Source organism: Mchenga conophoros, linkage group LG23, assembly GCF_057382185.1.
Source record: "Mchenga conophoros isolate Kocher_MC1m ecotype Shallow Benthic linkage group LG23, M_conophoros_male_GT1.1, whole genome shotgun sequence".
NCBI classification, from domain to species: Eukaryota; Metazoa; Chordata; class Actinopteri; order Cichliformes; family Cichlidae; genus Mchenga; species Mchenga conophoros.
Window position 1 is genome coordinate 18005103 of NC_140547.1, and position 27858 is coordinate 18032960.

The window sequence follows — 27858 nt, forward strand, 5'->3', positions numbered from 1 at the left end:
ATGTATAATCTGAACTGCTGTTACAACTTCCAATTGTATACTGTTTTGAAAAATACAGGTCATTGTTAAAAAATGTTTTGCTTGTTGGTTTGATTGAAAGCAAAACATACAGTACATACTCTGTGTGTGTGTGTGTGTATATAGCATAAAATGATCTTGTCAATCTAACACATGGTAGTCAAATACAATTAACATAAAAGAACTCTTTACATTTTACATAACCAGTTAATGTCTGATAAACAAGTAACGTCTATAAATATTTGACATGAATGAAAAGGATACAAACAACATGAAAAAATCATGTTCATGTTACAAAAAATTTGTGTGCAGTTATAACATGAAAAAATAAGGTTGACAAAACATAACTTAATTGCGTGCAACCTATTACAATATTTTTTTTTTATGTTTATCCCACTGATTATTTTTTTTTAGTGTATCCCAGGCTGCTCCAGTCTGCATGCCAAGTATCCTTGGGCAAGATACTAATCATCGGAGTGTGAATGTGTATGAATGTTAGATACTAAGCACTTAAGAGCTTAGAAGAGGTGCTGGTGTCAATGAATTAGTTGTATAAAGCGCTTTGAGTGCTCAAACAGAGTAGAAAAGCGCTATATAAGAACAAGTCCATTTACATGGTGCGACTCTCCATTCAATGGCTCTGGTAAATATTTTAGAGTCACCTGTCATGTCTGCAAGTAACCAGTTGTCAGCAGCAAAGTGATGTGCAATGACCAAATCACTTTTCGTGGACGCAGCTTTAGAAATAAGAATGTAAACATGATTGCTCATGTGCTTCTGATGCGCAAGTCCATAACATGCAACTGTTCCAATTAGACTGTTTGTCATTTTAACTGAATTTTATCGAAGCATACCCAAAACAGAGTCCACTGAGACATTTCAGGTGGCCAACCCGGAGGCCGACGACAGAGACGGAACAGGTCCGGAGGCCAGCCGTGGGGAGGGCAGCGGCGTCGACAAAACCGGTCCGGAGGCCACCTGCGCCGGCAAAGAAGTCCAGTCAGCGGCCTGTCCATTAGTGTTATGAGTCACCTTACAGTGAGATGACAAACAGCAGAAGGTCACGTCCCTCAAGCCAATCCAGTTTAGTACTACAGGCAAGTGGATGGTGGATTTTAACTGAGAAGGCTTGTTCATTCACAGAAACCACAAACACAATGAGATATTGCATGAGTTTAATTGAATACTCCATCACACTGATCAATAAAATCAATAAAACCCCACTGACTGATATATTGACACCCCGCATCCTAATCAATAGGACAGCCGATACAATAAAATAGATGAAAGTTTCCCCAAACATGAGATAAAATATTGCACACTGAATGATCAGGATCAGCTTGTATTGATGATTTCTGCTCAGCAGGCAGCGACCCGTACATTCACAAAAACATCAGAGATTATTGATTATCAGATTAACACTTGAAGAGTTTGATCCAAACATCCTTCAACACCCAGAGAGACAAACATAGGTGCTGCCGTAGAAAATCCCTCTCACTGGATCAAAACAGCAATTCAAACTCTTCATTCATTCATTCATTCCATTTACAAGCTGGTGATTTAACATCCCATGTGCCAAGAAAAGTCCCAAAATCCAACACAGAGACACAAGATGACCTCCTCCACTGTGGCCACACCTCCTTCTGTTGCCTGGTTCCATCAATAAAATATACTGGGTGGCGCTGGGCACTGCTATCTGGGTTAGGTTCCTGTCCAGTCTCTGAGGGAAACTGCGCCCCCAAGTATTGGAGAAGAGGTAGTGCCACACTGCACACAGATGGATGCTGATGAGGCAGATGTAGAGTTTGTTTTAACACACCTGGAGGGCCAGGTGGGCGATGTTTACCCACACTGGGACACCACGACTGCAGCTCTGATGGTTTTTAATGTGCATTAGGAGCGTCAGAGGGTAAAAACACAGATAAATGGTCACATTCTGTTTGCTTAGTTTTGTTTTTAAGTCTGCACATTCTGTAATGTGACCTTTAGATATTGGATAATAGCTAAATAAATACAAAATCAGGGGAGAGGTTGGATATGATGATAAAACACTGAATTTGGGGCGATTTCATAGGCACTTTCCTGCTTCAGCTCCTGTTTAAAAATGCTCATGAAAACTTTACCCTATAATATATGGACTACTGAAACATATTTTGTTCAAGGCAACCTATATATTGTGAGAAGATGTGCTGCAGTCATGCCGCATAAATATATTTGGTTTGGTTTTGTTCCAACAGACCTCACTAACATGAACAAGAACATTTTTCAAAAGCCACAACTATTCATGTATATCCATTTGAGGCTGCTTAAGGTTGAGGCTTTCCTAAAAAGAAAAGGAAAAACAATAAAATACTGAGTACAGGTAGCATTGCTCAGCCTTTAGGGATTGATAAAAGCACAGTGAGGCTGGTGACTAAATAAATCACTTCCAGTCACTGACTAAACTGTCCACAAGCATTGAAAAGTGATCACTCCTTTTTCATCACCTATCATGTGTAAACTATTTGATGAAAGACTGTAAAGCTTCTACAAGATGGCCTGGATATGGACTTCCATGTCCACAGATAATGCTCGATATGGGATTGTTTAAGCAAGATAACCATGGATGTACTATGAAGCTTCTACAAATGGCTCCAGTAAAGACATACTGAGTGGAACCAGAATTTCTTAGCTTCTGCTGGGGCGTAAGGAGTGTTGAGCCAACATGATGATCTTTGCTCTAACCTCTGGAACTAAAATACGTGGATGTTGAACTAGAATACATTGCTTTAATGCAGTGGAGGTTTTTGTGTCTCCTGGCTCGATCTGCTCTGTTTTTTTGTCCTCTGAGGCTTGATGGATGGACAATGCTACAGTCTGAAGTCCGATGTGGTAAATCCTGCCATGACTATGGATGGCATGTGTTCACAGAGCTACATTAAAGATCACATTTCATTTTCTCAGATTCGGGTTTTGGTTTGTTTTCACTGCCTCAGCAAACACCACATATCTGGTGCTTATTTAGAGTAAAATCAAGCACTCGCAAAGACATTCTGTTCAGGTCTGATTGTCTCTGGAGATGAAGATGGGAAGAGCAATCACTGCTGGGCTAGCAGGGCATTACGGTTGGCCTTCATCTTCTCCAGGCGCTTGGAGAGGTGGCTGTTACTGGCCTCCAGCTCATCAATCCGATCCAGAGCTGAGCGGAGCTGCGAGAGACATAGAAACAATAAATGTTCCTTAGTGCTCACATAGAAAACAGTGAAGACAGAATACATGCCCAAGAAACCAGAAAACACAAAGCAAGGAAAGTCAACTCCCAGACAGAAGGTGGTGCTCTCACCTCTCTCTGCAGCTTTCGTTTCTCTACCTTTAGCTCATCTTCGATCTTCTCTGCATTCTCCGACGCCCCTTTATAGCGACTCACCTGACCCTCCAGACGGATTACCTGAGGACATCAACAGCAACATGAACCGTCTTATTTAAGGCAGATAAAGTTTCAAACTTCTTGATGAAGTCAGATGAAAGTGGACTTTTAGGGAGGGAGTGAGTACAACTAAACAGATTGAAAGTTTTGTTGTGTTTCCTGGCCAAGCTACAAGAAAGACCTACAGGAGCTTTTATGACATCCCACACATATTGACTGATCCCCTCATCGCAGCTATAACAGCTCCTGCTCTTCTGGGAAGGCTTATGGTCAGACAATGATGTTTTGACATTTGCAGTCTCCATTTTACTTCATATCAAAGGTATGTGATGGAGCAGATATTAGGGCTGTGTGCAGGGCGGTTAATTTCTTCCACAGCAAACTCATTCATTCTAGCTTTTATGTACCTCACTTTGTGCACAGTGGCACAAGAGAAAAGGACCTTCCCCAAAACGGTTCACGCAAAGCTGGAAGTAGAGAATTTTCCAAAATGTGACAGTAAGCCGAAGCATGAACATTTTCCTTCAGTGGAACTGAGAGGCCTAGATAAACAGGGATTTACAGTTGGTGTGGTCAAACACTTCTGTCCATGCAGTGCACCTATGATAAAGGTGCTCCAAAGATTTATCTTGTTTGAATATTTCTGAGATTGAACCCATTTGGGAAGGAAACACTTAAGCATGTCAGTACTTACATTTTGTTCAAGCGTGGTGACTTCCTGTTCAGATTTCACTAATTTGAATTTAAGGTCACTGATTTGTCTGTTGGCATCTCCTACAGAAAAGAAAATCAAACGAACAAAGAGACTTAATGATCATTTTAATTATTATTTAATTTTACTGACAACGAATCCACAGAAATTTCACAAATCCAATGTACATTTTGTGAATACTACAACAACGACAAAACTAAACAGAAAACATGAAACTGAAGAATGGCAAGGGGTAGATGAGGAAGATTAAACAGGATGAAAGATTAAAAAGGATGAAAATGATGAAGACTCACTCTGCAGTTCTAGCAGATGAGAGTCCATCCCGTTCTCCAGACCATCGTTTTCTGTATTCTGAACTCCTTCTGTGATGATCTTCTGTCTCTGATCCAGCTGAGACTGCAGTAGCCTCACCTGTTCACACATTCAGAAGCACATTTCATATACTTGGCTAACATCGGATTAAACAAATCTGCAGTGGAGGTGCTTTCCAACTTTATAATACAGGCAACTCACCTGATCCTGTAAACTCTCTCTTTCTTCAAAAAGTTTTTTCAGCCGAAACTCTGAAACAGCAGAAAAAAATTAGTCCAGGAAACAGTCATATTATTCTAGCCTGAATTCTCTTATGGTTTAACCTTGAATTAAACATCAAACACTGATTCGGCACATCTGCCTTTCATTATAGCTTTATTGATTGTGAGCAGAGTGCCCCTTTAATTGTGTTGGAAAAGATCTGTGCCAATCCTTCCCGAGAACATTATGAGTGACGCATTATGTGAGAATAATAATAAATCCTGTAAATGGAAGTTAAAAGCTCCATTAAGTAAAGTCCTTTGACTAGTTGTGGTTTTTCAAACACACTTTGCATGTGTTGTGTCTGAGCAGCTGAAACATGATAGAAAATATAAAAGGACCCAATGTAGATCCTTGAAAAGCTAATCTAAAACTCTGACTCTGAAGTTATCAGTTCTTTAAGTTCTTTAAGTGTACTGGGCACCAATTTGAAGCCTTTCTGCTTCCTCAAGCCAAAAATTACTTAATAAAACTTTACATTTATTCATGATAGAAAATTTCAAATGTAAAATACAGACAAATATTCTTTTCAAACAAGTGCATTTTATTAATCTGAAATTTTTTTTTAAAAAATACCATCAACCCATTTAAACAGAAATAAACTATTGATTTCATGTAATTGTTTTGATGCCAAATTCATGGCAGTTAAAGTTTACAGCTGCTTACCCTTGTACAGTGTTGCAATTAACTGTCAAGAAAACAATTTCCAAGCAGTCAGCTTATTAAAACATGTCAGTAAAGAACATATTTATAGGTGAATGGTTTAAATATTCACTTTATTTATTTGATCAGTTCAAATACTTACGTACTGATAACAGTACTGATGCTTCATTGATATTTCAAAGTCTAATAATTTAGAATCTAAAGCTCCAACACCGTGACTACCAAATCATTATTTCCTTCATTCTTGTGATTTTAGGAAATGCTGCACTCAGATTTTTTATTTTTCCTGCAGTCTGAACATGACTCTCTCTGTCTTCTGTGGCATTTCATGCTTCCAACTTCAGCAAGAGCCTCCATTTCCATCTGCTGGCCATCCTCGTTGATCTCCTCACAACTGTCAGTTTCTCCGACCAACTCCTTTGAATTTTTGGCAGCTACTACATGACAGCTTTGACTCTTGAATCTCTTTGAACTTGTTGACGAACCCAGATTTGACCCAGACACCTTTGCTGTGGCCTCTTCAGGTTTAGTGAAGTAGGAGTCGATAAAAACAAAAGGCTCTGAGCAACTTGTTACAGTTGTGTCATCTATATCAGCAGGATTTCCTCCAAACAATTCTACCACTTCCATTTCATGGGTTTTAGACATGATCCTTTGTGCCTTTTGGTCAGCATTCATAGGAGGATCCAGATTATCTGCATACAGTTTACTTGTGGAAGCTACTTCCAACATCCTTGAAGCTGAATGGTCTCTCAGTAGGCCTAAAGGTCTGGTCAGACATTTTTCCGCATGTTTATTAAGTGTAGGATCCATCATGTGGCCAGTTTGCTCTTTGTTATGCTGACTAGGCTTGTTCTTTAATATATTTTCCACATCTGAAGTCCACTTTTGAAGAGATCCCAGGATTTCTGAGAAGATTTGCGAGATTTCAACTACAAAAACTTGATTTCCAGCAAATCCTTGGTGGATATTTTGAGTCATCTTTTCCAAACCAGCACAGATGTCCAGTGGGGCAAATGATGTTGATGTTTGAATGTTACGTTCTGCACATTTGGAGGAACTATGTCTAGCTGGTTCATGAATCCTCTGGTCTTTAAGTTCTTCGGGTGATTGAGCTGTTTCATGAAATGTGTCTTTGTCCACCTGAACCTTTTCCACACTACCAGAAACATCACAATTGTGACTTGATACACTAAGCAGTACCACTTTGCTATCCTGAATGACATGTTCAGTAGGATGATGAAAAAGTTTTGATTTGAGAACAGGTGAAACAACCTCAGGGCATTTTTCTGAATTTTCCTGAGTTTTGCCGATCTGTTCACTAAAGGAGTGTGTCTCTTCTGTTGGATCCTGGTTTGCTGGTGCCGTTGAAACCAGCCCAAATTTATTTTTAGGTTTGGTTGCCATTTTTGGTTCATATATCTTACAAGCAGCCCCTGGCCTTTCTTTATTCATACGTAGTTTGGCTCCTTTCTTTCTATGTAGAAGACGTCCATGTTGCCTGCTCTGGATTTTCTTGATTCTCTTGGGTCTTGGTTGCTTGGTTCTTGCAGCCTCGTTTCCTCCTAGATGTTTGTCAGCTGTGTTTTGTCTTTCTATAGGCTGTTTGATCAACTTGCTTTTGCTGATGGTGGAAATGTCATTCAATGACTTTGACCGTTTAAGAACTTTCCAGAGGTAGTTTTTCTTGTTGTTCTCAGGTGGTCTGTTGCCTTCTTTTGTCTCCCACTCTTTAGTTTTTCCTGAAAGACCAGGAAGAAACATTGGAGGACCAAACACAGCTGACTCTTAGAGAAGTAAAACATAAATTAACTGTCTAGAAGAGAATTAACTGGCTTGTGGTGATGAAGGAAGAAGGCGATCAGAGGGATTAAACGTCAATTCTTGAATTAATCTTCTGTAGCACGAACTCGAAGAGCTGATTTTAAAAATCCAGATACGATGCTGAAGCGATTGAAATCATTTGAGATTTTTATCAAAATTAAAGAAAGATTACGCAAGCATGTGTTTGTTAGAGACTCATTCAGACATGCACATCATGCGATATTAAAAAAAGGGAAACAAAAACAAACAAAAAAAGAAAATGGTTCAGTAAAGTAAAAGGAGATGAAACATTATAAAAATAAAATTACCAATGCCAAGTGAAAATAAACTACTCCACTTTTATGCTAACATATCTCAAAATTCCATATGTCATATTCCTGCTACAAACTTGTGTAACTAATAATAATGACTTAAAATATAACAAATTTTTTAAAGTCAGAATTGTAATTTACAATCTAATATCCTAAATAAAAATATGTACTCTTGATTTTAAAAAACTGAACACACTGAATTACACCTTTTAAAACATTGTAGCAATTCTGACAATTATAATTTCAAAATGTTAACATTAAACATAAATGTTGTGGTATTAAAACTATAATATGATGTTGATAAGTTAATGCTTTATTTGCATTCACATTAACTACTGTAAAGTTAGCACCTATTCTTCTACATGTACACTTACATAATCATAAAATATAAGTTGGACATACGTCAAAAAAGATAAAAGATTAAAAACAATAACAATAAAATAATTAATATTTATAATAAATGTATAAATAATTAAAGGAATAAAAAAGTCAAAAAAAAAAAAAAAAACCCCACCCCCCACCCAAACACTTATATATTCTTATGAAAGGTTTATTTGGGTCTTACCAAGCATGTTCTCTCTGCCACCTTGAGGAGACTCCTGAGCCAGTCGAGAGGCAGATTCTGCACTTATATCGTCCTCGTTCCCACCGAGTTCCGCATCCCCATTGGTGGTAATGTCAGGAGAGATGGTTACCCCGTTTTTCTGTCCAGCAGAAATTCATAAAATCAGTAATCAGTCAACAACATAATCAATACCAGTCGCCCTCTGTGTGTGAACGTTGGTTCTTGTATTTAGTCAGAAAGCCTACAGTTCAATTTTAAAAATCTTAAACAGCTTCACATTAACTGTCCTGTGACAGTTAACAGATGTCACGATGTATTTGCGTAAGATTTAGAAACTTGCTATAAAATTTAAAAACACAGCAAACTAAAATAAATATTCTAATAACATAAACCCCTTTTTTAAATGCTTTAAAAGGAATACCGTAATTTTAATAAAGAAAATAATGAAAGTTTTAGAGAATAAATTCTAAATTAGTTAAATTTTTCAAAAAGTTAGTTTAAAGATTCTGATAAATGTAGAAAAGAGTGTAGATACTGACACAGTTTCAAAAGGAATGAGCGCCGACTTTCCCTCCAAGAAAAGCAAACAAACAAACAAACAAAAAACCCTAAAAAACACTTTTTTGCAAGTATAAATTTAAGTGGTTAAAGTGCAGAGAGAATAATCTGTAATTAGGCAAAACATGTTTCAAAATAAACTTTCACATTTAGAGGCACAAATTGAAATGTTAAGAAAGTTATAAACTTTATATAAAATTAAATAATTTGACCTTAATATCAATAAAGTTGAAATGTTAGTTATAAAAGTATGATAGAATAGGTTTAATTTTAACAATATAATTTATGCTAAAATGGACCATGGCATCAAAGCTTTTCACTTTCATGTAAATATATGTATTCATTTGAATTTATTTAGATAAAAAAAAAAAATTAGAAACATTAAACAATTTTATCAATTAAAAATTTGTTTTAAAGGAGTAAAGAAGCAATTTTGCAGAAACCCCCCCCCACTGAAAATTAAAAGTTTCATTAGTTCATTGGAACTCTATATGTCCCATTTATTTACCACAGAACAGAGAAATAACAGTAATAAAAATATAAAACATGAGGGATCTAAAAAGTTAATTTTTATAATAAAGCTGTAACTTGACAAAAAAGGGCAAATTTATAAAGGTTTATCAGATTAACAAGTCTTTAACAGATTTAGATACCTAAATTTTTTTTTTTTTTTAATTGACACAAGGTTCATTACAATAAGAACAAAATTTAACAATTTATCTTTTGTAAGTGCAATGCATGAGATTTTAGGTGAAATGAAACTCAAAGGTTTTTCAGATTGTTTTTTTAAAAGAAGGTTTTTACATGTTAGTTTATGGAACTAATGCTCAGTTTTAAAATGCTAAACTGATGAAATCAGATGTATTCTCAACTCTGAGCTCTTGCTGCTGCTCTTCAGAGTTTGATACCTTTAGTAAATCTCGCAGTCGAACCACCTCGTCTCTGAGCCGGTCACGCTCAATGCAAACAATGTCCGAGATTTCTCTGTGCCGTTCCAACGCCTGAGCGACAACGAGCGGGGAGGAGAGGAAAGAAGTAAGCAAGTAAGGAAGAAAGAAAAGAGTTAGTGAAGGAAAGAAAAGTAAAACCCTAAGAAAGAAGAAGTGAAGCTTCAGACTTAAGTTTGAAAATCGTAAAGCACTGAATGAAACCATACCCCGATTTTTTTGTCTTTCCACTGCAGCGCCTCCTGCAGGTCAGAAACTTCCTGACAGTAACTGCTGCTCTTCAAACGCAGGTCAGCCACTTCCTGTTCACCATAGACCCAGACGAGGGCAGCAGAAAGCAGTAAAAATGAGTAAAGAGCAGAAGAAGGCGGAAGGAAAGAAAGAAAAAGAGGAGGAATAGGACAGCCACACAGCCCAGACAAGCACCTAGACGGCCCAGTCAACCGTCAACACAAACAGTCATACGAGTTTTCTAATGAGCAGGCGTATGTGTGTATATATATATTAGGGGTGCAACGATACACAAAATTCACGGTTCGATACTTTGGTGTCACGGTTCGATATTTTTTCGATACAAAAAAAATGTTCATGCCTTTTTAATTTGTCATTTATTAAAATTATAAATATATATTTTAACTCAAAAGTACAGTTTTTAAATTTAACCCTAAGCTTTGTGCGTGTTTTTTATTTTGACAGCGAATGCGCACCTGCGGACCACTTATGTGCAGCCCTGGTTATTTAGCTCGTCATATTGCAGCCACAGAAATTCTTTTGTCCATGAAACCATAAAGCTGCTCCGTTTTGTGGTAAGCTTTTCTTTGGCTGTCACTTCTTCACCCTGACCTGTCTTATTTGGCTCAGCAGAACTGAAATGCTTTTACACACGGACTCACATAAGCTCAGCGATTCTCTGCGCGATCAACCTCTCACATGTTTAAGCTTGCTGCGGGAGATTTCACTTGTCATGTTTGCATAGTAAGCTAACGATTAATAAGACGATGTCAGAGGAATTGGTGCGCAAATTATCATCACTCACAGATCAGTGCTGTCGCTCTCTATACACAGTTCGCACGATTGCAAAGTGAAAGCAAAAAAACAAGCGCAAATTCAAACGCGATTTCAATATGTCACATATTGACAGTGGCTCACCGATGCCAATGACATAATTACCCAGCTACATTTCTGAAAGAATGCAAAAGCATTGACATATATTTTTCCTTCCTACAATAGCCCGACGGGCAGGGAAGAGACAGATTTTGGTAGCCCGACTGAAAAAAAATCGCTAGCCCCAGGACGTCAGGCTAGCGATATTGCGAGCCCTGTATCTGATTGAGGAATCATGCATCTTTGGAAAAGAGAGTTTATTACAGAGAAATGTCTCTTTCCAAAATAAAAGCTATACTATCCGCTTCTTCTGGGCTATATTCTCAGCAGCATAAGGAGAATCATGTGCTAACAGCTGTCTAAATGACTCGGCTAAAGTTAGTAGCATGCTTGTTGTTTTTGTCTTTGCACTAGGATGATGTCGGCGTAAATGTGCAGTCATATTCGTTGTGTTCCCACTAGTGCTTTCAGGTTAATCTCATTGAAATGACCTTAACGCCACAACACGGCAAATCTCCGTTAACGAGCTACCGCCGATCGCCCCGTGCATGGGGCTAGACGGCCAACACGTTAACGAGCTAACTGCGCTAACACACTAGTTCCCACCCATGTAATTGAGCATTGCATGGCACATCCAACATACTGTTTTACTTTAGTCCATGACTCGCTTACCTTCAGGGTCATACGTCACATGAAAACCAAAATAATTCCAAACGCCAGATCTGAATGAGGGTGGGGGAGGTGCCCTGCGCTCTTCCTTCTGACTATGCTGTCTGTGTTGAGCGCTCAGTGGATCTGCGCTCGACAGTGCAGCCTAGGCGGAGTAGTCGAACGCAGATTCACTGAGCGCTCAACATGTATGTATGTATATATATATATATATATATATATATATATATATATATATATACACACATACATACATATATATATATATATATATATATACATACATACATGCAGCCTAGACTACTCCGCCTAGGCTGCACTGTCGAGCGCAGATCCACTGAGCGCTCAACACAGACAGCATCGTCAGAAGGAAGAGCGCAGGGCAAGCTAGCAAGACACATGGACCTCCCCCACCCTCATTCAGATCTGGCGTTTGGAATTATTTTGGTTTTCATGTGACGTATGACCCTGAAGGTAAGCGAGTCATGGACTAAAGTAAAACAGTATGTTGGATGTGCCACGCAATGCTCAATTACATGGGTGGGAACTAGGTCGTGTCCAAATTCATGAGCTGCATCCTCCTGAGGCCGCATTTGTAGACCGATTACGTCACAGCGACGCGCCGAAGGCTGTCCAAATTCGTAGACTCCTCCGAATGCAGCCGACAAATGAGTCCTCCTTTTCCCCGAATTTGAAGGATGGGTTGGGTGTGTCCTTCATGGCCTACCATATCCCAGAATTCATAGCGCGGCCCAGCCAAACTCCAGTTTCCAACAATGGCGGCCGCTACTAAGTTTTAAAATTACTCTTACTAATCTTTCTGGGTCACAAAATAAACTTTTAACATATTTTCAGGCGAGAAAGTAGCTGTGTAAACATCAAATATCTGCTCGGTTTATCAAGATATCGCATATTTGCAAAAGTGCTTCGACGTTTTCGGAGACGTCTGCTACCCACCAGCTCGACAGCTAGCCGGGAGCTCGAGGGTTACTGATGCGGCCGAGAACGGCACAACTCCCGGCACATCATTTTCAGATCACCGCGGACTTTCGCTGCTCGGGTTAAACGTAATATATAAGTCACTTAGACAACCTAAAAATGTTATTGTTGGGCTTTTTTCAGTGTTTTGTTTGTTCGTGAGTAAATCGGTTTGGCTGAGATTAAAGTTATTAGATTAGATAAAATAAAACTTTATTAATCCCCCGGGTGGGTTCCTCCTTGGTTTTTACACAGCTGACTAAACGTCAAACAGAAAACTGATTAAACAGAAGTATGAGACAGTCGAGAATTTACGCCAGTGTCCTGTTATATTTTAGATAGCAAGGAGCAGACGGCCGAGTTTATTAAACTCCACCGAGACAGCGGTGACGCAGATCTGAAGGCTGGACCGTCCAATTTCACGGCCGTTTACTTCTGGCCTACCCGACCTTCTGAGGACCTGGCCCACGTAGACCGCGAAGGCCGGGTCCTCAGGAGGATGCAGCCCATGAATTTGGACACGACACTAGTGTGTTAGCGCAGTTAGCTCGTTAACGTGTTGGCCGTCTAGCCCCACACACGGGGCGATCGGCGGTAGCTCGTTAACGGAGATTTGCCGTGTTGTGGCGTTAAGGTCATTTCAACGAGATTAACCTGAAAGCACTAGTGGGAACACAACGAATATGACTGCACATTTACGCCGACATCATCCTAGTGCAAAGACCAAAACAGCAAGCATGCTACTAACTTTAGCCGAGTCATTTAGACAGCTGTTAGCACATGATTCTCCTTATGCTGCTGAGAATATAGCCCAGAAGAAGCGAATAGTATAGCTTTTATTTTGGAAAGAGACATTTCTCTGTAATAAACTCTCTTTTCCAAAGATGAGTGATTCCTCAATCAGATACAGGGCTTGCAATATCGCTAGCCCGACGTCCTGGAGCTAGCGATTTTTTTCAGTCGGGCTACCAAAATCTATCTCTTCCCTGCCCGTCGGGCTATTGTAGGAAGGAAAAATATATGTCAATGCTTTTGCATTCTTTCAGAAATGTAGCTGGGTAATTATGTCATTGGCATCTGTGAGCCACTGTCAATATGTGACATATTGAAATCGCGTTTGAATTTGCGCTTGTTTTGCAATCGCGCGAACTGTGTATAGAGAGCGACAGCACTGATCTGTGAGTGATGATAATTTGCGCACCAATTCCTCTGACATCGTCTTATTAATCGTTAGCTTACTATGCAAACATGACAAGTGAAATCTCCCGCAGCTTAAACATGTGAGAGGTTGATCGCGCAGAGAATCGCTGAGCTTATGTGAGTCCGTGTGTAAAAGCATTTCAGTTCTGCTGAGCCAAATAAGACAGATCAGGGTGAAGAAGTGACAGCCAAAGAAAAGCTTACCACAAAACGGAGAAGTTATGACAAATCAGACTATAAGGCAAAAAGAAAGTGCAGCTTTATGGTTTCATGGACAAACGAATTTCTGTGGCTGCAATATGACGAGCTATATAACCAGGGCTGCACATAAGTGGTCCGCAGGTGTGCATTCGCTGTCAAAATAAAAAACACGCACAAGGGTTAGGGTTAAATTTAAAAACTGTACTTTTGAGTTAAAATATATATTTATAATTTTAATAAATGACAAATTAAAAAGGCATGAACATTTTTTTGTATCGAAAAAATATCGAACCGTGACACCAAAGTATCGAACCGAACCGAACCGTGAATTTTGTGTATCGTTGCACCCCTAATATATATATATATATATATATATATATATATATATATATATATATTATTTATTTATTTTTATTTATTTTTTAAATGCAGTGTATGAATTCACTGGTGTACAAAGTTATCAGATAGTTTCCTTATATACTGTTACAAAGATGTCAAATGAATTACAAACAGCGATTTGTTCGTTTGGTGTCATATTTATCTCTGTTTTTTGCTTTAGTTTGAGCTTTTTGGACTTTGTGTGCTCAACTGTTTCTGCTACATGTCTTCGCTGTAATTAAAAGTAACATAGTGTGCGTGTTAACCAACCGTGAGCAGCTCCTCAGTCTTTCTCAGAGTTTCTTTCATGTCTTTGAAGTGAAACTGCAGTAAGCTGTGAGCATGACGCTCACGCTCCCACTCCTGAAAACACACACAAACACACACTGATAAACAACAACAGTAGACGAGAAAAAAAAAAAATCCTCAAATCTGCAGTTAAGATAATTACAGACATGGTAAAAAAAAGAAGACCCTCTTTAAATTGCTTAGGCTTTATGTACCAAACGTAATACACATCTAATATTATGCCGTGTCTTTATTTCACAATATTTAACTGTTCATGAAGAACAAACTCCAGCCTCACTGCTTCCAAAGGAACTATGAGGGTCGGTAACACCAAGGTGCATTTTGAGCAGTTCTGAAGTTTCAGGTGTGTTAACATGAAGGTAAGGAAGACATAATCAATGATATTAGAGAAGCAACTGCTGCTTCCTGTCAATCTGGGAAAGGTTATGAGGTCATTTCAAACAATCTGAGGTCCATCATTCTACGGTGAGAAAGATTATTCACAAGTGGAAAACATTCAAGGCAGGAGAGGACGTCCCAGCAAACTCACCCCGAGATCACACCGTGCAAGTCTCAGAGAAAAGATAATGTTTTTTTATTGAATCTTTTTTACTGATCACATGTTGTGAAATGTGCAGAGCAGTCCTGGGTTACAGAATGCTATGAAACAAGGAAGTAGGATACTCTGAGAACGCTGTAATCTCAGAGGTGTTGGTGCTTCAGAAAGCTGAATGTATCACAGCCTGTAAGCAGAATTTCAGCCTTTACATTTAAGGTTAAAGCTCTCAAAGAAAAACAAAAACAAAAACAAAAAACAAAAACGTCTTCAATTCAAGAAACTTAAAGAAGCCCAGACGTTTTTCTTTCGAAGATCCATAACTACAATGACCTGGATGACTGAGAACCTTCACAGATGAGATTTTAGGTATATTTAATTTATTTTTGTAATAATTTGTTTTTTGTATTTATTGCATGTTTATGTTTTTCACTGCTGTAATCAAAATCATATAAGCTGCTGCACTGAACAACTTTCCCTTCTTGTGACAAGAAAGTGAACTTAAAGTTTTCGAGTTAAATCTGAGGCCGTTAGTGTCACAGCTGAAACTGGGTAACAGCATGATGATCCAAAGCACGGCAGCAAATCTCCGTTAGAAACGTTAGATGCCACAAACGTCCAGACCTCAGTCCGACTGAGACACTTGTGGTTCTATATTTGGGTTCAGTTTTTTTCAAATAAATGAGACACAGTGATGATATATAATGATGATACGTGGACTTTCTTTTTCTTTGACTCTATTCATATCAAACATGGTTGCAAATATAAATGTATACAAATATGTGACCTTGTGTGCATCGTCGCAGCGGCGCCGCGTCTCCCACAGCAGCTCCTCCATTTCGTTGAGCTCCTCCCTCAGCGTCTCCACCTGATACATCAGAGTCGACTTCTCGTTGTGCAGTTGAGCGTTAGAAACCATCGCTTTACGGTACTTCTCCTCAGTCTCCGCCAGAGAGTCCTACAGTCACAAAATAGGTTTTTATTTTTTTCATATTTATCACAGTAAAGCCCTTGAAACAAACTTTGTACATTTATTTATTTATTTATTATTTATTATTCATTAATTTATTATTCAACATGAGCACTAAAACTGGTGAGTGCTTGAGACACATTTATTTAAATCTTGAATTCAACTTGTTTCAAACACTAAAGAAACTGTCTCATGGTTTTTTTAAACGTGACCTTCATCTCTCTAATGGACGCTTCGGTTTCTACGGAGAATGACGTGTCACAGCTTCCTCTGCGAGATGAGGCTCCGCCCAGCGAGGCCAGAGTGGCTGCTGAGAGCGTCGAGGCCGTCCTAGAGCCCTGACACAAAAATGATTACCAAATTTATATCAGATCATTTAAAATAAATCAATAACAAAAAATGTATTTACTTGGTAAAATTACAGTATTTTAGTTTTTAAAAAATAAATATTAAACATAAATTTTATACAAGTTTAAAAAACATATGATGTTTTTAAAAAGATAAAATAAAATCAAGAGTGGGCTCACTTTATCTGGGAACTCTCTGTCTGTCCTCTCTTCCACCTGAACACAGAAACACTGATTATTGATATGACTGATTGAGTTTTACTGTAAACTTCAATGAGTGAGGCTGCGAGCAGCCAGCAGGGGGGGCCACAGAGTCAGACTGAGACATCCAGAGATGAGAGCTCACCACTGGGCTTGCCCGAGCTGAACTGGCCCTGGAAGAGGCCCGAGAACCCGAACCCAGAAACCCGCTGTAGTCCGAAGGCTGGACATAGGAGGAGGAGGGTACAGAGGATGTAGGAAAAGAGGAAGGGTGAAAAGGAATGAATGCAGGTGAAAGGGAAATAAGAGAAAGGAGAAAAAAAAGGACGGAGGGAGAAAAATTAGGATTGAAGGAAGGAAGGAAGAAAGGAGATGAGAGAAAAAGAGGATCAAAAATTAAATGTGAAGGTGACACAGGAAGGAGGTAGAGAGGGAAGGAAAGAAGAAAGAAAAGAGTTGGTGTCATCAGTTGTTTATCACTTTATCAAGATGTAAAAATAAATCTTTAGAAAACTGATCAAACTCATTAATGATCAATGGAACTTAAATGTTTTGATTAATCAGGATGAAATCAGCATGTGGGTCAATAATGAGTTTGATCATTGCTCTAACTTCACTGCTACTCAGTTTGATCTTCTACTGAGCTACACACAACCACAGGAAGTGATGTCAGAGAGTCAGACCCTATAGCCGTGGCAGCGAGGAGCATCAGAGAAAAACGCTGAAGGCTGCAGACAGGTAGAGACGACCAGACTCTTTATTTTCACAAGAAGTGACCTCACAATGAGCAAGCTCATGATGTGACTCAACCTCTTGATGTTATTGATTATTAATCGGCCTCCTGTCTCTTTCCTGCTTACAGCTGCCGCAGCAGCGTCCCCGTCTGTACATAACCTGCAGTAATCAGCATGAAGCTCTGCAGCTCTGAACGAGCTGCTCATATCTAGTCTTCACGTTCAACCTCTGTCATTTACCACCAAAATGCTTCATACAGCAGCTTAACGAGCCGCAGTCCATTAGCAGAACCTGAGCAGTGTCCATAAAAACTAGGTTTTTATGTAGTAAACTCTTCTTCTGTGGTTAAAATGCTGAGATGTGAACTCACCCTGAGGCTGCCTCGACTCCCAACTGACATCCTCTCCTCATCGTCAGAGATCTGCAATTAAACAAGCAGAGCATCAACAGACAGCACAGTTCTTCACGTCATTGATTCTGTCATTGCACAGGCTTTACCTTACAGCATAAAGCGTCGTGAGGTGACTGCTGCTGTGGTTTGGTGCTATATAAATAAAAACTTTAAAAAAAAAGCTTTACTAGACCTGAGTTAGACCTGAGTGTAAACTATCCAGAGCTTATTGGATGATCTAATGTTCTTTAGAAGTTGATCCAGCCTTAGGATGTTGCTTTGTGTTTAGATTTTAGGGGACCAAACACTCAGACCTCCTGGTGAGTTAGTGGAAACTAACCATGCCTACAATGATGTCATAGTGTCCCAAATACACCTTTCCACACAAGTCGTAACTGGAGGTGTGATAGTCAGCGTGGACAGGTAACACACATGATTTTTAATTTGTTAAAGAAATAAAGAAACAGAAAAACAGGAAAGAGATACAGACCGACGCGTGCCTCCGAGAGTGGCGAGAATACCGCTCACTATCCTCCTGAAAGGCCACGAAGTAGAAAGCAGGTTAAAAGATTGAAACCAAAGAAGAAGGCGGCAGGTGTCCTCTGAACACGTTAAACAGCAGGTTATTGCATCATTGGCATGGTCTAATAAAGCACAAACACATGAAGGCTGCTGCATGCAGACAAGAAGCATGGGGGGAGAAATGACAGACCATAGCCTGTCAAAATACTACAAAAATTTTGTAGTTCTTATTTTAAAAAAAAGAAAGAAAATAAAAGTAATAAAAGAGGTCTGCTTAGGGGATAAGTCGAACACAGTGTAAAAGTATAAATACAAGAATAAAAAATGAAGATACACAAAAAGCAGTTAAAAGTAATGCTCTATTAATTTAAAAATAAATGCAAATTGACACAAATATAAAAGTTAATATTAATTAGAATTAAACAGAAATCAGACGCAGGTGTGAAACAGCAGCAGCTGCAGAGACGTGCGAGCAGGAACGGTTACTGGGAGGATGATAACTGATAATCTATCAGACAGGATTAAACAGGCCATTAATCTGAGCCTGTCTGAGCACGTGCAGAACAGACAACAACAACAACAACAGACAGTGGCATCCTGCTGACACATGAAAACTCCTGCTGTTACGCACTTAAAAAAAAAAAAAAAAAGAGCTGGGTAAATGGGGTCAGGCTTTAGGATTGAGACAAAAAAAATCAGCTGGTTTCACTCAAACATCTGGATTCAGGCTCAGTTTTATTTGACTTTTAACATAACGTTAAACTGTGCTCATGTACATGTAGCTTACATTAAGGTAATACTGTTTTATTCTTTTTTATATTCATTACATTTTAATATGCTGTGTTACGTGATATAAAAGACACCTTAGTGTTGCTTTTACTTACATCACGTTCCATTAAATCGCATTAAAGTTTAAACTTTTATTCAACTTTTTGCTGAATCACACTGTGTTAACAAAATTAAATTCAATATTTGATGAATTATTGTCATGATCTCTGTCCTGTAATATGAACTCAACATTTAATATAAAATTACGGCATTTTCAATACAATTTTATTTTTCCTTTCTTTTATATTTATATCAAACAAATTACATTATTAGTATTTTATTTCAAACTGTGACACTCTTAAATGTAACTCATGTTAAGGTGTACAGCCCAGAGTCACATGGGAGGCTTCAAAGGGCTGGTTTATTTTATGTTACACAGAAAACAGGTTCTGTTACATTGTTTAAAATATTGATTATAATTATAAAACTCTAAAATCGGATACTTTTTACTTTCTATTTTTTAATGACTTCTAATACAACGCCTATTTAAATTCATTTCTGTTTTATTTGTGGATACACATTTAATATGTTGTTTCATTTCTAATGATGCATTGCATTGATTGCATTTTGCATATACAGCTCATGTAATATGCTACACTGTTATCTAAATGTAATTATTATGTACTTACACGACGGGTATTTTTTATTAGACCGTGTTTTATTATAACTCAAGTCTTGTTTTAGAGTCATATGATTGACTATGAGCTGTTGCACAGGTAATATGATGAAACGGCCCTTTATCTCCACTGGAGCTTTCATGTGTCAGCCTGACACTCGCACAGAGTCCTACCATCCACTGCTCAATGTGACCCCACTTATTATCCACACCGTAATACTTCTGTAGAGGAGGACGAAGAGGTGGAAGAGGAGAAGATCAAATGGGGGAAAGGACAAAGTTTCAACTATTCAAAGACAAAATATGAAATCTGTTTGCTTTGTCCTTCTGGGGACACCAGCTGGGTGGAGTTAGTGCAAAGCCCTACCCAGCTGGTTCCCCCAAAAAGATAAAACTAAAAGAAAGAATGAGTTAAGGCTGAATGGAGGACTTATTCATACCTTATGACTGTGAAACAGCTAAAGGAAGAACGAGAGGAGAGAAAAAACAGGTCAGAGAAGCCAGAGGTCAAAGGTCAAAGGGGCATCCAGGATAATGAAGACAGAGGACACAAACAGACTGCAGCTCAGTGGGAGATAACGGCTGAGACTTTAAACCGAGAGTCTGTGTCTCCAACAATTTCAAAGTAACTACACATTTATAGAAATGTAACTATTTAACTTCTTGTCCGACTTTCACAGCAAAAGCAGTTTTTTTTACTTTGTCAGAGGCTGATGACGCTCAGCTCTTTTCTGAATCTCATTCATCAGTCACTCACTGATCAATGACCCGTCATTCAAAGCCCTTTCTTATTTTTTATATCTTTGGTATAAGAAGCAAAATCAGAAGAGCTGATGAAAACAAACTAATCATTACAAACAATCAGTAAACAGACACACTGTAATAATTTATTGTTAATAAAGTTGTTCTGAGACTCACCACAGCAGGACAAGGCCGGGTTACCTCCACACTTCAGACCGAGCGGTGACTAAAGGCTCAGTCAGACTGGCCTTTGACCTCACATAAACACAATTTGATGACTTCCTGTCTTTGTTTATTCTTACTCTTTAGTAAACTGAGTTTTTTTTACGGCATGCAGCCCTGCTGCACAGCCTGAAATTTTATAAGATAAGACTTGAGAACAGGAACAGTGTTTACTGAGGTCAAAGGTCATTAGAATGAATGAATCAACAAAGAGAAGATGACCTGCTTTTTACATTTTCAATTTTTTTTTTTTTAACTGTTCTTATTTACGTGGTTTTAAAACATACCTGAAGAAGTCAGTTTTTCCTCCTTGCATCAAACTGTTTTCACAAGCTTGTAAAATAAACTGTTTCCATGTGAAATTGTGAGCTCTTCTCTTTCTGATCAGTAATTGATCACCACAATTATAATCATTGTTTCTTAAAAAATAAAAGCCTGCTAACCTCTTTCTGTCGCTCCAGCTCCTTCATGCGGATTTCTCGGGCCTCGGCTCTCGCGGCCCGCTTAGCTGCCAGCCGTGCCTCCGCCTGAACACACATGGAAAGCAATACATCAGCCAAAATTTTGTGATCAATAACCAATTACCGGGTCACAGGTTTCAAATGCTATGAGTCAGCAATAAAAAAAATTATAATAAACACCAAAAAAAAAAAAAAAACCCCAAAACTGTGATTGATAATAAAACATGAATGTTATGTAACTTTAATAAGAATGTAAGTTAAAATAAAATAAATAAATAAAAGCCTCATTCAGCTGTCTGTTCGTCATTGATCAATAACTCGATCAAATTCCTCTCAGCTTTAATCAATACACTCAGTGATGTCATCAGTCACTGTTAGAGACCATAAACCTGAACCACTTCCTGCTTTTATTAAATTAAATTCTAAATGTAAAACTAAAGCTGCTAAAAAGTAATGACATTAAAGCTTAAAATTAAAAAAAAAAAAAAAAAAAAAATTCACACCAAAACAAATAAAAATAAAATAAAATAAAAATGTCCTGAAAATTACATTTTAATAAACAGTTTGTTGCTTATTTTGAAACATTTTCTGTTCTTTTTTTTTTTTAAACACTTCTTATTTACAATCTTTCATTTTTATTTTAAGCATTAAATAATTATGTAAATACAAGTTTAAAAAAAAGTTTGTAACCTAAAAATATTTTATCTGAAAAAAATAAAATTAAAAACAACATCTTACTTGCAAAAATAACCTAAAATACTGTGAAAATGTTAAACAGTAAATATATTTATGTGAAACTGATGTAAATGTTTGAGGTCTGATTCTTCAGGTGAGTCTCAGGTGAGTCCAGCAGGGGGCATCAGTGTGTCTCTCAGGTTCATTCAAAAAGATTTATCAGCACAACAACAGCGTTATTATAAAGTACAGGTGATCACAGTCAGACACCAGCTGATCAATTACTCCACAGGAGACATCGTCTTAATTACTGAATCAATCTATAGGTGTCATGTGATTGGCTGCCACAAATCACCTGATAACACATGCCTCAGCTCAGGCATGTCTAAAAAGAAAAGGTGTCCAGACTTGTGACAACATCAGAAATGACTTTAAATTACCAGAGAAGAAAAGCTGCTGTTTCCAGGACACCACTTAAAAGGACAGTACACCCGAGTGTGCAAACACCTGTCAACATTTAAGCTGTGTGTTCTGTCACTGCAGAAGGAATGTGGTCCATCCACCTCTCTTCATACCTGAGACACTCCCTCCATCTAACTGTCAGCACACACCTGAGAGATACCTGAGAACACTCAACTCTAGGCCTGCCACAAACGATTATTTTGATAGTCGACTAGTCACCGATTATTTTTGCGATTAGTCGACTAATCAGATCATGCATCCATTGGACGTAAAACATACAGCTTATTGCACCAGCAGCATCTGCTCTTATATAACTATCATTAGCTTACAGCTTGAAGTGTTTAAGGTATGTGCTAACCAAAAATAAAGATAAGATGATAGTTTATTAAACTTTTAATGAAATTTGCAGATTGTCTCGGTGGAGTTTAGTAAACCCAGCCGTCTGCTCTTTGCTATCTAAAATATAACAGGACACTGGAGTATGTTCTTGAGCTTCTCACACTTCTGATAATCAGTTGTCTGCTTGATGTTTATTCAGTTGTGTAACAACTATAACTTTAATCTCAGCCAAACCGATTTACTTAGGAACAAATAAAATACTGAAAAAAGCCAAACAATAACATTTTAGAGTAATATTAAAACTAACTAGCTGCCGCCATTGTTGGAAACTGAGCAGAGCTGCGCTATGAATTCTGGGATAGGTTGGGCCACGAAGCAACCCATCCTTCAAATCTGGGGAAATGAAGGACACATTTGTCGGCTGCATTTGTCGGAGTCTTCAAATTTGGACAGTCTTCGTCGTGTCGCTGTAACGTAATCGGCCTAAAAATGCAGGAACAGGAGGATGCGATTCTTGAATTTGGACACAGCTACGATACCCGACACTGCTTCTTCTTCTTTGGGGTTTAGCGGCAGCTGGCATCCTTATACACGCAGTGCTGCCATCTTCTGTTTCAGTCCGTTATTACACTCTTAAATCCTGCTACTTACTTATTCCTGTGTCTTTTGGGATCTTACAAAGCTTCAAATGATGCGTCGAAGACTAAATTAGTCGATGATTTTGATAGTCGACATAATCGTGACTAGTCGACTAATCATGGCAGCCCTACGCCCAACCCAGCCTTCAAATCTGGGGAAATTAAGGATGCATTTGTCGGATGCATTTGGAGAAGTCTTCGAGTTTGGACAGCCTTTGACGTGTCACTGTAACGTAATCAGCCTACAAACGCGGCTACAGCCTACAAAATATTTATATTTTAATGCAATTACTTTATTATATTATACATTCATTATTGTAAGCATAAAAGTACCTAATTTTTTGGAAAGATTTTTCACAATTTGAATTAATCTTTTTTTTTTTTTTTAAATGATAAAAATACTAGTTTAGTGTTTAAATAATAAAAAGTACCACCAGTTTATTTTGTACTTATAAACTCCTGAATATTATACTTTTACTGGTTTTAAAAACATTTTACTTTATCAAACATGAATTTGATGGTATATTTAAACATGTACAAGAGTCCTTGTCTTTACACTGCAGTGATGATGAGTCTGCTGGTGATGAAGATGAGTGGGCTCGTCATGTTGTGACTGCTGAAATGCAGATTAATGTTTGTGCTTCAGCAGGGGATTAAGAGAGGTTGCACATATACACACACGTACAGAGTGTGTGTTTGTTCTCCCAGTAGGTCAGTGGGAGGGAAAACGTTGGTATTTGTGTCACACCAGACTCCAGTGAAAAAAAAAAAAGCCTGATTTAACAGTGTCCACACTGCTGATTAGAAACACACACACCCACACAGCTTAAAGGCTGTGTGTGTGTGTACGTGCTTCAGGCTCACTGAATGTGGCCAAACCAGTTTCAGGGTGAGGCTCCACAGCTAGCGCCACCACCCGCTGAGAGAAGAACCACAACCGAGCAACAGCAACATCACCGAGCAACAGCAACAACAACAAAAACAAGCTCCACAGTGAGGTGTGACACATGCTGGGAGTTTTCATTGAATCTGATAAGTGTTGGGTTGGATGAAAGGATGTTTACTCCACATCCACGAAAGCTTCTGACCAGAACCGGGCAACGAGAGCAAATCAGCATCTCGCCTGCATCATGACTTACGAGTTCTTGCCCTCATAGTTAAACTGGTTTGTACTGCAGATATGCAGAGATGCTGTTTTCCTGTAATGTGATGGGACCCAAGTGCTGCAACAGACTAGTGAGATCACCAATCATGATGGTGATCAGTGGCACACAGTTTTTAGTTGTCTTCATTTCCATTCATCTTCTCTTTTCTAAAACCAAAAATGTGTTACATTTGTAACTACACACCCTGCACTGCGTTTTAAAGTTGGCAGTACATACACAGGGAATATTAACAGAATTACTAACATAACGAAACAAACTAATGCACATGGACGAGACTATGTAGCTTTTCAATTACAGCTGAAGCTGCCACACTTCAAATTTATCATAAAAAAAAAAACCTAGTGCTGTCAGTGTTAATCTCGTGAAAATGACGTTAACGTTAACGCGGCAAATCTCCGTTAGTGAGTTATCGTGGATCACCCTGTATGTGGGGCTGCACATTATCAACACGTTAGCGCGGTTAGCTAGTTAATGTGTTACCGCCGTCCAACGTCATTTTAACAAGATTAACTCTGACAGCACAAAAAAAAAAAAAAAAAAAAAAAATACAGTTACCGATCCAACATTTTGTCCTTCACATCTTCCAAATCCATCAAACTGGCCAGATTAGAGTCCTTGCTGGGCCAATTCTGGTCCCCAGGCCTTACATTTGATACCCCTGAACTATACCATAGGCGTTACTCCATTATAGTCGAGTAGTACCTAACGTGTGTGGAGTTGTTACATCAAATAACTTCCAGTGAAGTCCTTTGTTTCAAAAATGGCAGTTTTGATTTTTGTTAAGGAGGTGCTCTCGTAACTGATCAAGTGACGTTACTGTGCAGCCAATTGGTGATATGCAGTCTGTTATTTCCAGATCACCTCTGGTCACTATAAACCCAGGTCAAGTACTAAAAGTGTCTGATACCAAGTTCTATCACCTGAAACAGACAGTTTACTAAAAACAGATTATAGTCAGGGCTCAGAGTTAGAAAGCAGTCAATCTGCAACATCAGTCTGAGTTTCCAGCTTGAGCACCCAGGGCGACACACTTTTGTTCTCACATTTTTTCCTCCCAATTATCATCATCATCACAATCATCAGGTCTTTACTACAAACCGCTCAGATGTGACACCAAACGTGACCTGCAGCAGATCTCCTGATTTAATCTCGATTTAGACTCCATACACCATCCACTGATGTCACAGTCAGATGGAAAATATGAGGAACCAAAGATCTACAGATCTGTGACATACTGAAAGTAAAACTGTACAATACTCTGAAGTATCAAACTATTGGAACACAAATTATACTGTAATTTTATCATTTCACTTTCAAATTGAGTAAAAATTTCATGATTTGTTCCTATTATTTTTATGTAAACACATTTTAAAATGTTAATTTTTTAGACGTTACTCAGATATATTAATATTTTACTGTAATAATTTAATGCTTCTGATCTTCTGCTGTGAAATAAAGTCTTGGCCGGGGTCCAGAGGGGCCCCTAAGCAGTGTGCGGCCCTGGGCCCTAAACAGCTGGGACCAGCTGTGATTCACAGAAACGTTTCTCTGATGTAAATTTCTCCCCCTGATCGATCAAATCGACACCAGCGGGTCTATTAATAAACATCCTCACCTCCCGGGCGATCTGGTTCAGTGCATCGTCCTCTCCGGTCAGTTTCTCCCGGTTCGGGATCCTCTTCCGGCCCGGTCCCTGAGTCCCCATGGTTCCGGATGATCCTCAGAGACCCCCCGTGATCCGGGACATGCGGCTCAAAATCTGCGGCTGAAAAAAAAAATCCTGAATAAGCCGGATGGAGACTAAAAACTGGTTTTCTTGATGCTAGGCTCCGCTGCAGGCTCCGCTTCTCTCCGGTCGGGTTCCTGGTCCGGCCCGTATCTCATGTCTCCATAGCCCAGGAGGATTTTACCTGGAGCCAAATTATCCACAAAGGCCCCCGTCAGTCCTGAATCTACCCACTTCAAGTTTAGAATGAGATTATCCAAAATAAACCGGGCTATCTTCAAAGAAAAAAGGCGATTGTAATGTGATTCTGCAGTTAGACTCTCCGGGATCAGAGTCCCGCAGTTCGCATCACTCAGAGGTGTACCTGCGCCCGAATTATCCACAAAGGGCCCCTTTAGTCCTCGGTGCACTAACCTGACAGTTGGAACCAATAAAACCCCTGATAAACCCGGGTTTGTGTCAAAACCGGGATCCTGCCCCTGCGGTTTTGCGGTCAGAGGACGTGCGGAGCGGCTTCGGCCGAGATGCCGCAGCAGAGAGCTGAAGTTAGCCGTCTGCCGGCGTCACCACCGGAAAACCTCAGCCGGAAAACCGTAAATATCCCGCATCTGATCCCGCACCCCTCCGCAGGGACTAACCGTCACTGCAGCGTCGGTGAAATAAACGTCAGCTCGTTAATCCGCCATCTTATCGGAGCTCCCGAGGAGGAGAAGGCGCTGCTAACTCCCGGACCCTGATGTACACACGAGACGGGCTGGCAGGTGAGCCGCAGGTGGGCCGTTCCCTAACAGTGAACGCATCACGACACGCCGCAGTGTGACAGGGAGGGGGCTTTTATTGTGGAGGAATCAAACATGCACCGCCGGAAGAGACGCTAGAAAACAAAAGCTGATGAACGATCAGTCAGCTTTATGTTTGTTCAGAAGTGACGTTTCCATGGTGACAGTGCTCATGGACTAAACCTTTAGCTGTCTCATGACGACTTTAAAGTCCGACCTCAGTTGGGGTTTGGGGAGGCAGGGACAGTCTGGTTACTGAGGGAAACCATGGAAAAATGAAAGAAAGGGACTCCAGGAAGCAGCGTTGACAGGTGACTGATTCTATAAATGTTCCTATTGATAACTGAGCCGAATGTATTTAAATCGGGTTTAACAAACAGGAAGTGTTGAGCTCAGACCTCACAGTGTAAACACATCTGAGACTGTCATTTTTCCACACCGATTTTTCCAACCTCACCACATGCTCTTACTGTTTCACTTAAGCAGGACAGGAAAGAAGCTCTCAACGAACAGATTTTCATATTAAGAGCACATTTGAATGGTTTTTGCTTTAATTTGTTGTCAAATTCTGAGAACAGACAGGCTGTTTGGATGCTCCATGCTCCATACTCCAACAGTACTCAATGTATAAAATATTAAAGACATTAAGCATTTCTCATGTTTCTGTCAAAAACAGCTGCTTTTGAAAACTGATCCAATTAAAGAGACATGAACTTCCATATTGATAAGATCAATACGTACCCCCCAATAATCAGACCCAACCAATATAGCCCCCACAATAAAATTATGAATTATCTTGCATAAATAGGCTTTTGACTTTCTTTACTCATTTCAGGCATTAGCAACAAAATAGTTGCATGCTTAAGCATCTGGGAATTTACCCAGATTTATTTATATTTATTTATTTAGAGATCTTGACACCCCCCCCCCCCCCAAATGTTCAGCACAGCTCTGATGTCGCTAACATCTCCTTGAACTTCATTGATGGTGATTTGTGGCCCTCTGCTGGTGAGAAGAAAAACTGCACGATGCCAGTTTAAACTGTGGAAACAGCTTCAACAAACTCCGAATTTCAAAATAAAATCAAT

General features: G+C 39.1%; 1 protein-coding gene across 9 annotated transcripts; it reads right to left on the reverse strand.

Annotated features, from left to right (window-relative positions):
• Nucleotides 1-1176: 1176 nt before the first annotated feature.
• Nucleotides 1177-26873, reverse strand: lrrfip1b (leucine rich repeat (in FLII) interacting protein 1b). Of its 9 annotated transcripts, XM_085264022.1 has the most exons (19): nt 25881-26857; nt 20968-21051; nt 20002-20019; nt 19736-19783; nt 18086-18130; nt 17575-17625; nt 16615-16692; nt 16449-16484; nt 16134-16259; nt 15739-15909; nt 14378-14470; nt 9787-9879; nt 9539-9631; nt 8073-8211; nt 4650-4699; nt 4430-4547; nt 4119-4198; nt 3341-3445; nt 1177-3206 (listed from the first exon to the last, which is right to left on the reverse strand). In XM_085264022.1, the coding sequence occupies exons 1-19, from the start codon at nt 25968-25970 to the stop codon at nt 3096-3098; spliced, it is 1629 nt and encodes a 542-aa protein (XP_085120148.1). In that variant the 5' UTR covers nt 25971-26857; the 3' UTR covers nt 1177-3095. The 9 variants fall into 9 exon arrangements, 1 of the variants encoding a protein (XP_085120148.1); XR_014890642.1 differs by lacking the exons at nt 1177-3206; nt 3341-3445; nt 4119-4198 and having other exon boundaries at nt 4449-4547; nt 4650-7114; nt 25881-26030; nt 26406-26871; XR_014890641.1 differs by lacking the exons at nt 1177-3206; nt 3341-3445; nt 4119-4198 and having other exon boundaries at nt 4449-4547; nt 4650-7114; nt 25881-26030; nt 26630-26870.
• Nucleotides 26874-27858: the final 985 nt, after the last annotated feature.

Excerpts from the sequence above, each read along its gene's own strand:
- lrrfip1b (XM_085264022.1), bottom strand. The coding sequence starts at position 25,970 with ATGGGGACTCAGGGACCGGGCCGGAAGAGGATCCCGAACCGGGAGAAA. Across the intron at positions 14,471-15,738 it reads GCTGCGACGATGCACACAAG|GAGTGGGAGCGTGAGCGTCA; the intron begins GTCACATATTTG and ends GTGTGTTTTCAG. Across the intron at positions 3,446-4,118 it reads TCACCACGCTTGAACAAAAT|GTAATCCGTCTGGAGGGTCA; the intron begins GTAAGTACTGAC and ends TGATGTCCTCAG.